The 16,212-nt window shown below is 41.8% G+C and overlaps 2 protein-coding genes across 4 annotated transcripts in view; one reads left to right on the top strand and one right to left on the bottom strand.

Annotated features, from left to right (window-relative positions):
- The window catches only part of ATXN2 (ataxin 2), a 58,589-nt gene extending 50,250 nt beyond the window's left edge, over nucleotides 1–8,339 (top strand). For both annotated transcript variants that reach the window (XM_065417700.1, XM_065417699.1), the window contains 4 exons: nucleotides 2,162–2,307; nucleotides 3,142–3,369; nucleotides 6,786–6,954; nucleotides 7,756–8,339. In XM_065417700.1, coding sequence (XP_065273772.1) covers nucleotides 2,162–2,307; nucleotides 3,142–3,369; nucleotides 6,786–6,954; nucleotides 7,756–7,784 — 572 coding nt within the window. In that variant the 3' untranslated portion in view covers nucleotides 7,785–8,339. The remainder of the gene's footprint in view (nucleotides 1–2,161; nucleotides 2,308–3,141; nucleotides 3,370–6,785; nucleotides 6,955–7,755) is intronic.
- A 5,649-nt stretch (nucleotides 8,340–13,988) lies between these two features.
- The window catches only part of SH2B3 (SH2B adaptor protein 3), a 96,261-nt gene continuing 94,037 nt past the window's right edge, over nucleotides 13,989–16,212 (bottom strand). For both annotated transcript variants that reach the window (XM_065417865.1, XM_065417864.1), the window contains exon 8: nucleotides 13,989–16,200. In XM_065417865.1, the coding sequence (XP_065273937.1) occupies nucleotides 15,896–16,200 (305 nt within the window). In that variant the 3' untranslated portion in view covers nucleotides 13,989–15,895. The remainder of the gene's footprint in view (nucleotides 16,201–16,212) is intronic.

Below are 16,212 nucleotides of genomic sequence, written 5' to 3'. Positions count from 1 at the left end.
ATGGTCAAAGTAGTCCTTGGAATACTTTGCAAATTGAAAGCCTTACAGTGTAGTTCGCAAGATTCATCTGTCCATTGAGATCAGCGAATGCTGTTGTACTGTGTGCTGGAAACACAGGGTCCATGAAGAGTTAATGACACTTTCATGTGAGGTGAGTTCTTGAAGGGTTGAGGGCTTCAGGAGGAGGATTATTTATACTGAAGCGAGCTCACCGCTAGCTGAATAAAGTCACTGTTTAGGATTTTGTAAAGTATTGAGCAAATGTAAGGCAACAGAAGTAATAGCAAATTGGACTGGGAAAGGCTGGGACAGTGGGTGTTTGCTCAGAAGTAATTGGAGGATGTCTGAGGCACTTGATGGAGTGGCAAGTTTCTGTGCAGGCCTTGTGGCAGACAGTGCTGCACTTTATCAAATGGCAGTATGTTTGGTATGTTCTCGCCTTCAATCCCCTGCTTTTTAGGATGAACAGATCAAAGGCCATTCTTTTGTGTGTGTTGTGCGGAGAAGTTCTACATTTCAGAAACCGTAACGGGTTTTGATATAGAAGTTAGAGCAATTAAATCTATTTGCTCTCGGAGCTGGGATTTCCTAGTATAAAAAGAATTGCTGGCAATGAATATGTGGGTGGTTGTGGCCTTAACTGTAATCTAACTAACCTAAAACTATATCCCAGATGGAGCCCCCCCCCCCTTTTTTTTTTTTCCCCAATGAACTGCTTCGTAAATCTAGAAAGGTGCAGCAGAGGTGCATGTAATGTGGCCCTCAGATTCTCCTAATGTTGGCTTTCTTAGCACTTCGGTACAGAACTTTACATGTGTAGCTCTCTGATTTAGCAGGTAATTATAGTCCTGTTTGTTCCTCAAAACAATCGCTTGTTAAATTAGGATACAGGCAGGAGCTGGGTTCAGGACCCAAGTGATAGGTTGCTTCGGACACTCCATTTCTAGCACTGTGGGAAGCAAAGCTAGTCTCCACTTCAGTGCAATGTGGTATTGGACCGAGATGAATGTGAGCTTGAATTAGTAATAGCTTTGCAAGCCACATACACAAGCGATTGGTAGGTTGTGCATGATCTTAAACATGTAAGATCTAAAAGCTACAGATATAGAGGAAGCATGTAGTCATTTTTTGGAGACTATTGCTTCATTTAAACTCATTGCTTAGTGCTCTAGTAAAAACCTTTTAGAAGCAATTTAGCGTGGCTTCTCATGCTGCCCACTCTTAAAAATTACTGTTCCTTTCACAAAAGGGCGGGAGCAGACTCTGCATGGCCCATTTTGTAGCCCGATGTGATAGGAATGACCAAGCAGGGACTTCTTGTTACTTTTCACTTTGCGGTAGAAGGATTTCCCTAAGCCTGTGGTGCTGCAGTTAATGAATGCTGCTGCTTGACATGTGTGTTCAGTTTCCTTGCCGTGGAATTCAGAGTCCATGACTTCCAGCAATGAAGGGTTCTAGAGCAACATCAAAAAGTCAATGGGAATGTTGGTAATGCAAGAGGGCGTCTTGAAGTGGGCGCTAGATGTAAGGCTCCAACTTCAACGAAAGCTGGTTGGCTCTCGGAGAGCCAGAGTTTCCCGGCTCTTCTGGATGCTGTGTTTGTGTAACTTACATGCAAGCACACCGTGTATACGTGTGCCGACTGTACTGCGAATAATCTCCAGAAGAGTAGCATGGTGAGGTTAGCCAGGTAAAAGGCCAAAGACTTTGTGGATGGATGGTGGAAATAGAATAAATATTCATGTTTGTGAATTATTTAACTCTGTACAATAGAGAATTTACTTTTTCCAGAACTATAAAATTTAAGAAACTGATTACAATTCACTTGTAGACTTATCTGTTTGACTGAAATTGCAGATTAAATACTGCTTTTGTGTGTTGATGTATACGGTATCTTTTATTACATCAAGCTAGGAAAGCTGAACTATTTTATTATGGTTATTTATTAACTTTCCTGCAAAACCATGTAAACTACATGGAAGCAAATATATATTTTTAGATCCAAGGTAAAATGTGCAGGTAACTACAAGATAAAGTATTTGTAGGGGAAAAAAGACCAATTCACAGTATCCCTGATGTGCTGTAAAATCCTCATATGCAATGTGAATTTGGTGAGATGTATATTCTTTGTCACTTGTCAATTTCCTCCTTTTCCTTCTAGTTTCTACTGGCTCACTTGCTCAGCAATATGCCCACCCGAATGCTACCCTGCATCCACACCCTCCTCATCCGCAGCCTTCTGCTACGCCAACAGGACAGCAGCAAAGTCAACATGCTGGAAGCCACCCTGCTCCCAGTCCAGTGCAGGTAACAGCAAAACTCTAGAGAGCAAACATTTTGGAATATGTCTGGTAGCCCATTGTTTTAGAAAACACTGCACCAGTCTATTACTTCGGCATCGGTTTGCTCTTCATGCAGCTCCAAACATATTCTTCTCGACAAATAATCTTTTCTAGCGGCTATGTTCATACTCCCGTGTTCCAGAAATAATGTGGCTTGGAAATATCATTTCCTTATGATTTGCATGTGAATCCAAAGTGAAGTGCAGTCGGCCTGCCTTTATACCAATGTGTGATGATAGTAATAAGGGTAAAGGATAGTGAACAATGGCTTAAAAACATTTGTGTAAACAGCAGGGGGTGGTTCTTCCCCCACCCCTGTGCACACAGAAGTCCAGTAATTGGAAGTTACTCATTTGACCCTTTTTGATAAGGAATGGGGGGCAGGTGGCTCAGCAGTGATTTGCAATTCATTAAGGACCGTCACTCCCCTGGTGCATCTGGCTGCAAGTTCGGTAGGTGTGGATTTATGGTGTGGAAGTTAGTCACAGACAGAAGTGCTGAAAGATGGCTTTTGGTTTTTACATGATAGCCTCAATTCTAGAGAACACATCAGGTCTGCAGGCTCCAGTGACTTTTTCCCCCCTGTGCAACAGACCTGGATAATGAGACCTACAGGATCAGAATGTGGCACTTATTTTGTGTTATTTGTGCAGTGTATATAGGGAGATCTTTCTAAAATGTTTGATATTAAGTGGAATTTTAATAATTCATTATTATTTCCATGGAATAAATATTAATCATTTCTCCCCTGGAACCAAAACCTGAAACTCACTAATTCTTCCTCCTGTTTGCTTTGCAGCATCACCAGCACCAGGCTGCTCAGGCACTCCACCTGGCAAACCCACAGCAGCAGTCAGCAATGTACCATGCTGGTCTTGCTCCAACCCCACCTTCCATGACACCAGGCTCCAATACGCAGTCTCCACAAAATAGTTTCCCAACAGCACAACAAACAGTCTTCACTATTCATCCTTCCCATGTTCAGCCTGCATATACCAATCCGCCACACATGGCCCATGTACCCCAGGTAAACAAACTTTAACAACCTTCCAAAGACTGAATGTCCTGTTGCCTCAAAGATCTCGCCTTCGCATGGGGTAGTGGCCTCTTTTTACATCATTTCTCTTGGCCCCGACTATTTTCTGTGTTGCTTAGGTTTCTGTTTGCACAGTGCCGTTAATTTAGCAGTCTGGAGGCGCCACAGGTGCTCAAGAATCTTGCTGCACCCACTTCGTCTAAAATAGCTACTGTGGGGCTCCACTTAGAGCTTTGGAAAAGGTATTTTGTTAAAACACATTTGAATGCAAAGCTAAATCTTTATAAAAAGTCTATTCAATGAGAAATACTCAGGGGTGCTTGGAAACTCCTGAGAGGATTATGAAGAACTTCAGAAGAGGTTAAAATGAGGTGGGAAGGAAAGAGAGTAACCATGTACATTGATGGGTTGTCAATTAAATTGCCATTGAGGATATGGGGGACAGCTCAATGGGCTGATCTTGAATACTGTTTTCAGTTCTGGTCACCCCACTTCAAAACCTATATGGCAAAAATAGAAAAAGGTCCAGGGAAGGGCAGTGAATGTGATTAGAGGTGTGGAGAGACCACTGCAGGAGGCACTGCAACAGAGATTGGCACTATGTAATTTAGAAAACACAGATTAGTGGAAACATAAGGGTACATCAAAGAATGGACACTTAAGCAGGATCATTCCTGTGGAGGACATTACTTCCTAACCCCAGGCAGTTAGTTGTTGCTTTATGTCTTAAATCAGAAGGGTTGATACTCCCTTTGAATGTTACCCTGGCTAGTGTAACTCAAGATCTTGTTAATCCAATAGGAGTCTAATCCTTTTCTGAATTCTGCTAAAATCTTTCACTCAATCTCTGGGACAGTCTCTGTTCAAGTTAATTAGGAGATGTGGGAAAAAAAGTTGCTTTTACCATATTTCCTTTTACCCATTCTAAATGTATAGCTTTTTAATTTCAGAGTCTCCCATTGCCTTGCTCTTGTGTTGTGAAGGAACCCCCCAACTGACTTCCTTTAGCCAACTTGTTACAAGGCCTTTTATCTTCCTCCGAAGCATCTGGCCATTGCCTCAAACAGGATATTGGTGTAGGTGGGATATTGATCTGTCTTAGCTTGGTAGTTCTGTATCTGACTAGATTTTGTAGTTCCTTTGGGGTCCCCGTAAAGTCCTGCATTTGGACCCTCAGATGTGCCTAATTGCAAGTGACTGCTATATAGACACCTAGAGCACCAAACCTCAAAAGCAGAGGTAATCATTTCACTTCCATGATGGAAAGGACTAGGTGAACTGTACTAAAGTGTAACTGACAATTGCATACCTGTGTGCCAGCACGCTTTCCGTAAATGGAAGTTAATTGTCTAATCTTACTGGCTCCTTTTTTGCTTTGTTGGCTTCACAAAAAACTACTAAAGTAAATAAGAAGCTGCTTATAGTGCAGAATTAACTAAATGACTGTTCAAGTCTCTGATATTTTTAATGAGCACAATCAGTCTTCTGTATCTCTGATCTTGGCTTGTGGAATTCTGTGCTGTTGGTTTCACAGACATAAAAACAACAGGCATGGACGTCTCAAAAGATGTACAAAGTTCCAGATGGCTTCTCAGGCTGGGGCAGTGCCCCATAAGCCTCTAGTGAAGGAATGATAGCTTCATCTATCTAAAAATCTCTTATGAAATGGCTACCTCAACTGCTTACAGGAAAAACAAATAATAATCCCGAAGCACCAGAGATAGGGATTTCCTAATGCTAAATTCTATCATGAAATTCATTATCACTTTATGGTGGGAATTCCAGATGTGCTCACACCAAGGGATTAAATTAATTTCATTTTAAAGACAATCAGTAACTCAATGCTAATTGAATCCCTGACTCACGAAACTCTGAGTATGTTACAAAAGTCAGCACCTAAGCATCAAGTTTTGCAAAGCATCATTACCGTGGCAAAAAAATCGTATATGCATGTCTGTATTGAGCATGGCTGCTATGGTTATAATAGCATTGCTTGGTCAAAGCAAAAATGCTGGTGTTCATGAGGGATGTAATGCATGAGGTTTGGAAGGCATGGCTGTTGAGCACAAACAGGGTCCTTAGTATGATTTGGGAGTTAGTTCTCATGCCTTCAGGGGCTTCTTGGAAGCTATATTACAACTTGAGTTCTGTTAATCAAATGCCAGTCTGATTAAGGCTGACAGTGATACAGTAAAAATAGTGCTTATGGAAAGAGTCGCAGGGTTTAGCCACATGGGAACTTTGCCCTTTCTGCACATCTAACTTGAATGAGTCTGAAGTCCTAGCCAGTGCCTGCTACTGTCTGGAGTGGTGTCTGGCATCTGAGTTTCCTCTGCCAGTTCACTTAAAACACACCCACAACTAAAATGGGCAAAACCAATTTTCTTTTGAAAACTTGTTTGAATCTAAACATGGACAGTGTTAAATGCTGTCTGGTTTTTGAGGGTCATCTTGTAATTGAGAAATTACTGCTCGAGATTGATAGGGCTTTCACCTAGGAAATATAGATCATCCCTCTGACTGCCTCCTGTCAGGAAGCGTTACTAATAAGTGACAGGAGTTTCCCCACCAACTGAGGAGATACATTACTTGCTTATAAGGTGCTAAGCAGTGAGACAGATGCAGCTCACTTTTCCTTTGGGGATTAATTATGAATGCTTTCAGTACACAAGAACTGTGATATTGTGAGCTTAACTGAAAATAGAACAGATCTGAGCTAGCTGCATTACATAGTGGAATGAAGGGGGATATTATGAATTTTCAACTGTTTATGTGGGAGCGAATATAGCTATAGAGGGAGACTGGACATTAGAGAGACAATGGGCATCTAGGACAGGTGAAAGTGATGAAATTGGGAATTGTAGACAGGTGAGAAACCAAGTTCATTTCATTGAGGTGTGAAGTTTTTGTTGGAGACTTTTGCTGGGGAAAAATGTAGAAATCTTTGCCTTTGCTTCATGCTTTTCCTTCCTCCTTACAACCATGCGTTCATATGAGGTACTGAGAAGGGGATGGCGGCTCTTCATGTATGTAAAGGCCTATATAAGGGCCTATTATTTGTGTGCAGTGTCCAATTCATTCTCTGCATAGGAAATGCTTCTCAATTCTTAACAAAATGTCTAAAGATTTTTTTAAAATAATATTCCAAAAGTATCCTTTACCAGTGCTCTTAGTCAGCCATGAGCTCCTGCCCAAACTGAGGAGATGTCAGCAAAGCCAAGAATAAGGATTTGACACCTTGTGTTTTAAAATCTCAAACTTACTCCCTATGTGCACATTCTAGCCAATTGACTTAAAATGGAGTAAATCTCAGGATTTACTATTACAGTTGGAGGAATCTTTGCGAGTCATGTGGCCAGGAGTGTTGCCTCCTTGTGACCATTATACTAAAGAGCTCTTTGTTTCAGGCTCATGTACAGTCAGGAATGGTTCCTTCTCACCCAACTGCCCATGCTCCAATGATGCTAATGACGACACAGCCACCTGGTGGTCCCCAAGCCGCCATCGCTCAAAGTGCACTACAGCCCATTCCAGTCTCGACAACAACACATTTCCCCTATATGACGCACCCTTCAGGTGAGGAGTGTGTGCGTGTGAGACCTGCACCTTAACTGAGCCAGGTCAAATTAGTGAGCAAAACAGTTATGAGCCAGGTTTGGGTTAGAAACAAAAAACCGTAAGATGTCCTTTTACAGAGGCAAACTGCTGAAGGTGGCAGACAGTATTTCTGCAGTTAGTATTTATATTTTGCTGCTCCAAATGTGAACTTAGTATGCATACAAGATGAACTAAGTTAGCAAAGACTTTATTTCTGTATGACTGAAACATATTATGCAGACTTCAGTGTGTGTAGGACAATATCCGCCTGCCCTTGTCTTGGGGGTAGAATATCTAGGTGGCTTATGGTGTAATGATCCAAGTTTTGTACATGTAAAATATATACAGTGTCTTGAGGATAGTTGTAAAAAGGATACGAGTATTCCTGGCAACTAATGGCTGAAGGCAGATGGCATTTTGAAGTTGACTTTTTATCCCAAGAGCGACATTTTGCAGTACTGTTGCTTGGGAAAACCAGGCCCTACTTGTTTTGTTGCTCTTTAAATGTAACTCTTACCTAGGTGTCTCAAATACTGTTTTTTCCCCAAGCAGGGTGTGAACTTGTACAGTGAACTAATACCTGGTTTTGTGTGGTGCGGAATGGGTGGGGAAAATAAATGTTGCTTTCTTAGGGTTTAGGTAGAAAAACAGCCAAAGGACATCTTAATGCAGGTTTTTTTACAGACTTGAGCTAAATAGTTATCCTGTGATTTGATTAACTAGCACATTGTTGTATGGCTTCTCAATCTGCTATTTACACCTGCACTCTCTTTTTTGCAGTACAAGCCCACCACCAACAGCAGTTGTAAGGCTGATCTGGAGTAACAAAGGCTGGATACCTTTTGTAGGCCAAATACCTTCCTTCCACTGCTTCTGCCAACTGGAAGCACAGAAAACTAGAATTTCATTTATTTTGTTTAAAAAAAAAAAAAAAAAATTGATTTCTTGTAACATCCAATAGGAATGCTAACAGTTCATCTTGCAGTGGGAGAGATTCGGACTGAGTAGAGGCATGTGGGAACTTGTGGGTTATTCCATAATTCCATACACTGTATCAGAGTCCTGCAGGTGCCCAAACTCTGCTTGCTGAAAACTGGAAGTTATTTATTTTTTAATGACCCTTCAAAGTTATGAACTCATCAGCTAGCAAAAGAAGTAACACAAGTGATTCTTGCTGCTATTATCACTAAAAATCAAGACTCGGAGATCCCTTTTACGTCTAATAAACTTGAAACAGGTTCAGTAAAAAAAAATTCTAATCGTCAAACTGATGGATTATTATTTATAAATCACGTTTGATGAAGTGATCACTATTGCAAGACAGTGATGTAACTTTTAAGTTAAGAAAACTTTTACTTTGTAGATAATATAAAATAAAAACTTTAAAAAAAATTAAAAAATAAAAAAAGTTTTAAAAACTGATCAATCTGGTGTGTGTATGTTTCTCTAGCTTTAAGATTCTGTCCAATTTAATGTCAGGTAAAATTGATTTGGCATTATGAAATTTAAATAGTATATGATGTCAAACCTTTGACATGTTTTTCTATGCAAGACATAAGGAGGTTTGGTATAACTATCAATTTACCATACATATTATTTCAGTCAAAGTATCCTACTTTAAATGCCTCTGTTTACCAGAAGCTGGGAATGGGTGACCAGGGATGGATCACTTGATGATTAACTGTTCTGTTCACTCCCTCTGGGGCACCTGGCATTGGCCACTGTCGAAAGACAGGATACTGGGCTAGATGGACCTTTGGTCTGACCCAGTATGGCCGTTCTTATGCTCTTAGCTCTCTAGATTCAACTGCGGTAGCTTCGGTCCACAATGTAGCATCTTCTGAAAGAAGCAGAATGGGAAGTCTTGATGCTTGGGACAGAAGAGACGATGCAAAGGTCAGTCGTGTGTGTTGGTGTTTGGGGAAGCTACTTGCCAGGCTGAGCAAGAAAAAGCTGCAGTAGTGACGGGCAAAATATGAGATAGAATTACAGAAAAAGACTAGAAGAAAAGTACGTGAATTTCATGTGTTTAGTACTTCACGCGAATGTGAGCTACCTCAGCCCATGTCCATAACATGTACTGTGGTCTTCACCGCTGTTCCTTATGGAGCATATTTGCATCTGCTAACCAAAAGTTAATGGATAGGATAGGAGGAGAAAAACAGTGACCTATTAAGGTACAAACCAGTTGTTGCATTTCAAAGGTGGGTTAATAATGTTTGTGTAAATATGTACATATTAAATATAGCTGGCAAAGTATACCAGGGCTCAGTGCAAGATGAGGCTAAATAGTACTTGACACTATAGTTAGTCTTGTAAGTCAATCCACTATGTGGACACAGTACAATGAAAATGTCACTGCTCTACAGAAGTAATTCTGACAGGCAGTAGGGGGCATAAAACCATTAAATACTAATGGTGTATCTTACTCAACCAAGTGAGTAAATATATCTTGTACTTCTGTTCATCAAATACTCTATTAATAAAGAACACAGCATAGCTTGTTGAAGTAGATTATCAAACATTCATGTAACTCTGAGACAAGGTGGGGGAGATGATATCTTTTGTTGGCCCAACTTCTGTTGGCAAGAGAGACAAGCTTTCGAGCTTACACAGAGCTCTTCTTCAGGTCTGGGCAACTTACCTGCAGTATCAGAGCTAAATACAAGATGAAACAGATTGTTTAGCATAAGTAGTTAACATATTTCAAGGGACCATTCAAGGCGATGTGGCCCCTCCACTTATAGGGAAGAAAGGAAGGGAGAGGAAGTAGCTGGGGGATTGTTAGCAGGTTACAGATTGTTGTAATAAGCCATAAATCCAGTGTCTCTTTTCAGTCCATGATTTTTAGTGTCTAGCAAAGATCTGAATTTAAGCTCCCAGGCTCATCTTTAGAAAGCGTTGTGCAGGTTTCCTTTGAGGAGGAAGACTGATAGGTCAGATACAGAATGATCATTTTGTAAAAAGTGTTCGCTCACAGGTGATGTGATGTTTTTGTCTTTTATTGTTTTCCTGTGTGAGTTCATTCAAGAGCGTAATGATTGGTTTCAGCCACGTTGTTGTTGGGGCATTTAGTGCACTGGATGAGGTATGCTCAAAAGCTTGTCTCTAGAGACCTGCAAAAATGCGGATATCCGTTTGATATCTGCGGCTATCTGTGGACCATGTATCTGCATCCGATCCGCCAACAAATTTTGTAGCCACACATGGCTCTACTTGTTGGCTCACCAACAGAAGTTGGTTCTATAAAAAATAAGACCTCGCCCACCTTGGCGCTCTCATATCCTGGGACCAACATGGCTACAACACCACCATACATTCATGTAACTTTCATTTCTAAAAGTGGGGAGGGAGGGCTCGTGTACTCTAGCAGCTATTAGTCCAATATAGACTCATAGACTTTAAGGTCAGAAGGGACCATTATGATCATCTAGTCTGACCTCGCGCATGATGCAGGCCACAAAAGCTGACCCACCCACTCTTGGAATAATTCTCTCCCTTGACTCAGCTGTTGAAGTCCCCAAATCATGATTTAAAGACTTCAAGTCGCAGAGAATCCTCCAGCAAGCGACCCCTGCCCCATGCTGCGGAGGAAGGCGAAAAACCTCCAGGGCCTCTGCCAATCTACCCTGGAGGAAAATTCCTTCCCGACCCCAAATATGGCGATCAGCTGAACCCCGAGCATGCGAGCAAGATTCTCCAGCCAGACCCTCCGGAAAAAAGTTCTCTGTAGTAACTTTTAATATCCCATCATTGACCATTGTTACTAATTACCAGCGATGGCACGTTATTGACCTATTGACTAAAATCACGTTATCCCATCAAACCATCCCCTCCATAAACGTATCAAGCTTAATCTTAAAGCCAGAGAGGTCTTTCGCCCCCACTTTCCCTCGGAAGGGTGTTCCAGAACTTCACCCCTCTGATGGTTAGAAACCTTCGTCTAATTTCAAGCCTAAACTTCCCGACGGCCAGTTTATATCCATTTGTTCTCGTGTCCACATTAGTACTGAGCTGAAATAATATCTGGCAAGTCAGTGAGAGCTTCTGGAGAAAATTAGGCTAAAAGTATTAATATAAGAACAAATGGATTCTAAAAACAATTTATTTAAGAGCTGATTTGTACATTATAGCAAAATTGCATTATTCAAGAATAAGTTACTTGTACAGTACATACAGAAATAATACATAGAAAATCTACTATACAAGAATTCTTCTGTTGATGAAAAGTAGAGCTTTGAAATAAATGCACTTGATTCCAACAAAACCCTTGTTGGCCTTAATTTGCCTATGGGATAAAAAGGCAGTGAACAATAGAATGCACTCTCAACTCTTACGCTGTGGGCATGTGCTGGCTAAGATAACATCCTGTTCTCATACAACAAGCTTTTACGTTGAAATATGGAATATTGTACTCAAACTTGTCAGTCAAGACTGAAAGGCCTTATATGCATAGTAAAGTAAAACCACATCGGCTCTAAACTGACCGTTTTCTGTGGTCCAAGGAATAGCAACAGTCAATCAATATTGCGTCACTGGGGCACAGACTAGGCTGCCTTTTGGATGATGTTGGCTTTGATGCTTCCTCTGCTGGACCTGGACCTTTTCCTCAAAGCTTCGCTGTGGAACGCAGCCTTGACGCAAAAGGATCAATGAGGTTGCTGTCGGTGTTTTAGGTACCCTGTTCTTAAATGCTGGGTTAGCCTTTCCCTGTCGGGTTAGCCTAGTCAGTGGGCTAGACCGGAATGGTACTTCATATTGATAACACAAACTTCTCCTGCACGGCCTGTCTACCAGGAGGACATGCAAGAGTTGCCTGTAGGCAGTGCCTGTTTGTCAGCAAATAGCAAATAAGGCTTTTCATAAGAATAAGGGGGTGTAGAGTTGGGGGCGGGAGGGCTCTGTTTCTCTTTTGGCACAGCCAGTAGGCTCTATCACAGTTACTCGCTAAACCAGGCTTCTGCCTGGCACTAGGCTGAGCTAGTTGAGGCACTACATACTGTTATGTCTTCATTGTGGAGCGCAGCCCTAACTTGCTGCTAGGAAAAGAGAGATGTTTAATTAGCCCAGCCACCTGTTGTTGCTGTGGAAGACCGGAAATGCTGGTCTCCTTTCTGGTGCCAGCCCCTTCGACAAGCTGTTTTCAATCAGTCAGCCTCAGCGGTAAGACTTTGGAACCAATCAGATTTAATTTTGTATGCCCCTTCTCTGGACCCTGAGACTCTAGCAGGGGCTGAGAACTTAGCCCAAAGCAGGCAGCTTGCTGGCAGTGTTCCCCGGTATCCGGTAGTCCAGGTGAGAAGGCAACTGTGCTCAGCTGCGAAGGTGAGACATGCGAAAGTTCAGTGCCCCCCTTTGCCTTTTCATCCTGCTAAGGCTGTGCCTATTGAAAGCAACTGTCTTGAGAACGCTTCATAAATGCGGCTAATTCCTTGGCCTACAAGATGTTATTAATGTGCTTTTAAATATAAAAAAATCTTACAATAAAAGTCTACGTTGAAACATGCCACACACCTTCACTAGTTACTTAGCAAAAAGATCTTTGAAAAGTCCATAAAATTACTTTGAAGTCGCTTATATTTCAAGGGCTTAACATTTTGTCCCCAGGTTTCTACTAGAGCATTGTGTGTCCTGAGTTAGTTATGAAATAGTTTCCCTTCCTCTTCTGTACGGCCAGGACTAAGTCAGACTTGGAAATGGATCACAAGCCAACTACTTTTTAAGCAGGGATGGAATGCTGAGAAGTTCAGCCTCCCACAACCTGGGAAAATAGATTAAAGAACTGACCCCGCAATTATCATTATAATTGGTTTTAGGACCCCAACACCAAAGTGAGGGGGAGAGGAGAGGCTCTGTTGGAGCAACAGAGGGAAGGACTGGAAGAATATTTGCCCAGTTAGGGAAAGTAGACCTTTGGCTGGAGAAGGAAAGGAATGAGATGGGTCGAACACTGCTGGGGAAGGCTGGAGGTGTACAATTCTTCAGATTCCATACACAATCCCCTTCAGCGGTGAACTGGAGTGGTCTGCCAGCCTTTCATTCTGGATTATCAAGCTTCTTCCTAGCTTTGGCTAACTTGACAGTGAAATTCTAGAAGGAAACAACTGCAACTTCGGTGAAAAATCAGAGCAACTTTCCGACTAGGTACCAGGAGAAGGAACTTATAGTCACGTGCTTGGATTTGTTTGCACAGGAGCACTGAATGAATGACAACAAACTTGGTGTATATTGTATTAAATAAGAAAAGCAAGTTCCATTTAGTCCAGAAAGAAGGCCCTGGCAATTAAACATAATACCAAATGTGTGTACGTTTGGTTGCTGGCACTTAATAAGATTTAGGCCAAAAATCTCAACCCAGAAGCAGCATGGGTGCTTTGTTTACCAACAGGCATGAGAGCTGTGATGAGCATTCCGCCTTCACACCCCTTTCTGTCACAGCCACTCTCCTGCCTTGCTCTGATCATGGAATGAGGTAGGCCAAGGCTGCCTTGTCTACTGTTGAATGAATACTCTGAGCATACCTGCCAAAAGTGTGGGTTGGTTAGTGGTCAGTAGGACATGATGATGGCTTTGAAGCAAGGTTTAGCCTATAAAACAAGCACTTCCTAAGGGTTGCAGAGAGAAGTTGAGACTGTCTTGGTTTTCCTGTCCCTTGCGGTCTGCTTGTGCATTAGAAATGTGTTTGGTGAGGATAAGGGTACTGGCCACTTAAATTCCATTTATAAAAAATTGAGATTGCAGAATTCCAGTTTCTGATGGTGCAGAAATCCTGGTCCCATTTATGTATATAGAACTTAATTCTAAGGCCAGAATTTTTAAGGGCTTTTCCATGAAGGGAGACACTGACTTGACAAAGTGCTGTCAAATGCACAAAAGTGATCTAGAGGGAACAGCATCTTTTGCAAACTTCCAGTAATTGTGAGACACATACTGGGTGTACAAAATTCAGACACTAGAGGCGCTTTAAGTTGAATGTCCTTTTTTTTTTTTTTTTTTTTTTTTTTTTTTTAAAAGCATTGCTCCCTTAGGCCACATTCCAGAGAGTCTCTTCTACCATAGAGCCCCTTCTGGTGTGGCTCAACTCTGGCATAACTGAAATGCTTTACCTTGAAAAGAGGTTGGGTCTACTGACGATTTTACTAATAAACTAGAAGGTACAAAAATTCTTAATTACAAACACACAGGTTGTGGGTTAAAGGTTGAATTTTCAAATGCATCGAAGTGAATTAAGGGCACAAATTTCTGTTGACTTGCAGATAGACCTGAGCTCAAGTTATTTAGGAGCTTTAAAAAAAACCACCTCACTTTAATCTTGAACTAATTGTGAGAAGAACAAATTGCCTCTGTGTACCATAAACTATTACGGGGCGTGACATCAAAGTATATGAATGTAACTTGGTTGGAATTCTAGAAGCTGATATTATGGGAAGGAGATGGCCTGTCTGATCGCGAATGGGCACGAAGGCATCTTGTCCATACTAAGTGTCAGACCCTCCGGAGGGGGGGAGGGAAAGGGGAGAAGACAGCTGACAAACTTTTCCCTGTTCTATAGGGGTTAGTGAAATAATCTATTTACTGCTTGTGACTCTATAAATCTTAACTCCTACCACACAGTTCTGCACAGACCCGTCTCAGTAAAGCAGCATAAAGGCAAATATATCACATCTCCTCCTGTAATGGTAATTCTAACTGAGGAAATGCCAAAGTCTAACCCTAGTCACAATAAGGTACGAGAAGAAGGGTCATTAGTGCACCCTCCCCCTTTGTTCCACCGAAGGGGCTCACGTTGCTTCTCCATAAATAGCAAAAGCGTTGTCAAAAACCCAACAGTCAAAGTGATTTTCCTGAGACCTACAGGCGAGGGGAATATTGGGGAGAAAAGGTTGCACCCAATCTGGCTGGAAAACCATGACACACAGGGGAGTCATATTTGCATAGCTTTACTTATCAAAATATGCTCTAGTATTTAAAGAGTTGTTTTTTTTAAATGCAAGCAACAGTGGCTGGTTATCAACACCCCTCCTGCTTTGAAGAACCAACCTGAGGTAACATATTTGGAAAAAAACTTTTGCTGAACTCTAGACTTGTGCTTAAAAGATTTCCACAGCAGAAAGGAAGTTTTACTTCAAGGCTATGACAAGATGTCAGTCTTCTCTTTTGTCCGCTGATCAGTTACGTTAAGCCTATATTAATAGGAGGAAGTTAGTGTTCACTTTTTAATCGTGACTAATAGATGAAAGCATTTCCTTTGCCCATGGCTGTAGCAGTGACTTCAATGGCTCCATTGTTTGTTTTTTTTTAAAATGCTAACGTGATTTAAGTTAAAGCCCGTACTCTCCATATCTAAAAGTAATGAACGAACTCTTAGGTTAGCGATAAGGCTACTGCTCTGTTAGAAATATGGAACTATGACTTACGCAACTGCAGCACATTCCTTGGCCATCAGGAAGTGACTTTTCTTTGTTTATGCACAGCCCAGATCGGTAACTTGTCACAAAGAACTTCAAATCCATTTTTGTCCAATTATGTGGCTGTAATGGACCCTTCTGGTTTCTTTTCTGGGCTCCATCATGTGAAAAAGGGCAGTGAAGACCAAAAGCACCTGTAACATAGTCTCTGTACCAATGACTAAGTGCAGATATTAGCCTACAGGGCAGAGAGCCTGGCATGTTAACAGGAACGACATGTGTAAACAGTCATAAGAAAGCTTTAATATGTAAAACGGGCCCTTTAACAGGCCTAATAGAGGGATCACACCCATACTGGAGTGAACAGTTTATATATCTTATTGCCTCCCTTACCAAAAAAAAATAAATCCCAAATTACATTCTTTTCATAGGCTTCCCAAAATCTATAGCAGAAGTTCTCTAACAGGGCTCCAAGCCAAAGTGCGTGGTTTGCACCCCTCCCCCCCATCTTGTCAGAGTGGTGTGTATTGATTGTCAATAGCCCGAATGTGGCCCCTCCCCGGGGAATCCAGCTCGTAGTCAGAGTCCCGCTGCCGGCTGGAGTGCGCGCCGGCCACATTGCTGTCTCGGAGGCTGTTGGCCAGTTCTTCTGGAGAGGGCACCAGGTGGAAGATCTGTTCTGGCTGAGAACTGTGGTGAATGTCATCTGTCATGTGTAGCCGGGGGCAGCTGGAGGGACTGAGGGGGGTAAAGTTGAGTTCGGAGCTCCAATTAGGGATGGAGAACGGGAACAAGATGGTGTTGCTTGAGCCCAAACCTACAGGGAGAG

This window comes from Emys orbicularis, chromosome 16 (assembly GCF_028017835.1).
Source record: "Emys orbicularis isolate rEmyOrb1 chromosome 16, rEmyOrb1.hap1, whole genome shotgun sequence".
NCBI lineage: Eukaryota > Metazoa > Chordata > Testudines > Emydidae > Emys > Emys orbicularis.
Note: the sequence above shows the minus strand (reverse complement) of the source record. Positions and strands in the feature narration are given on the sequence as shown.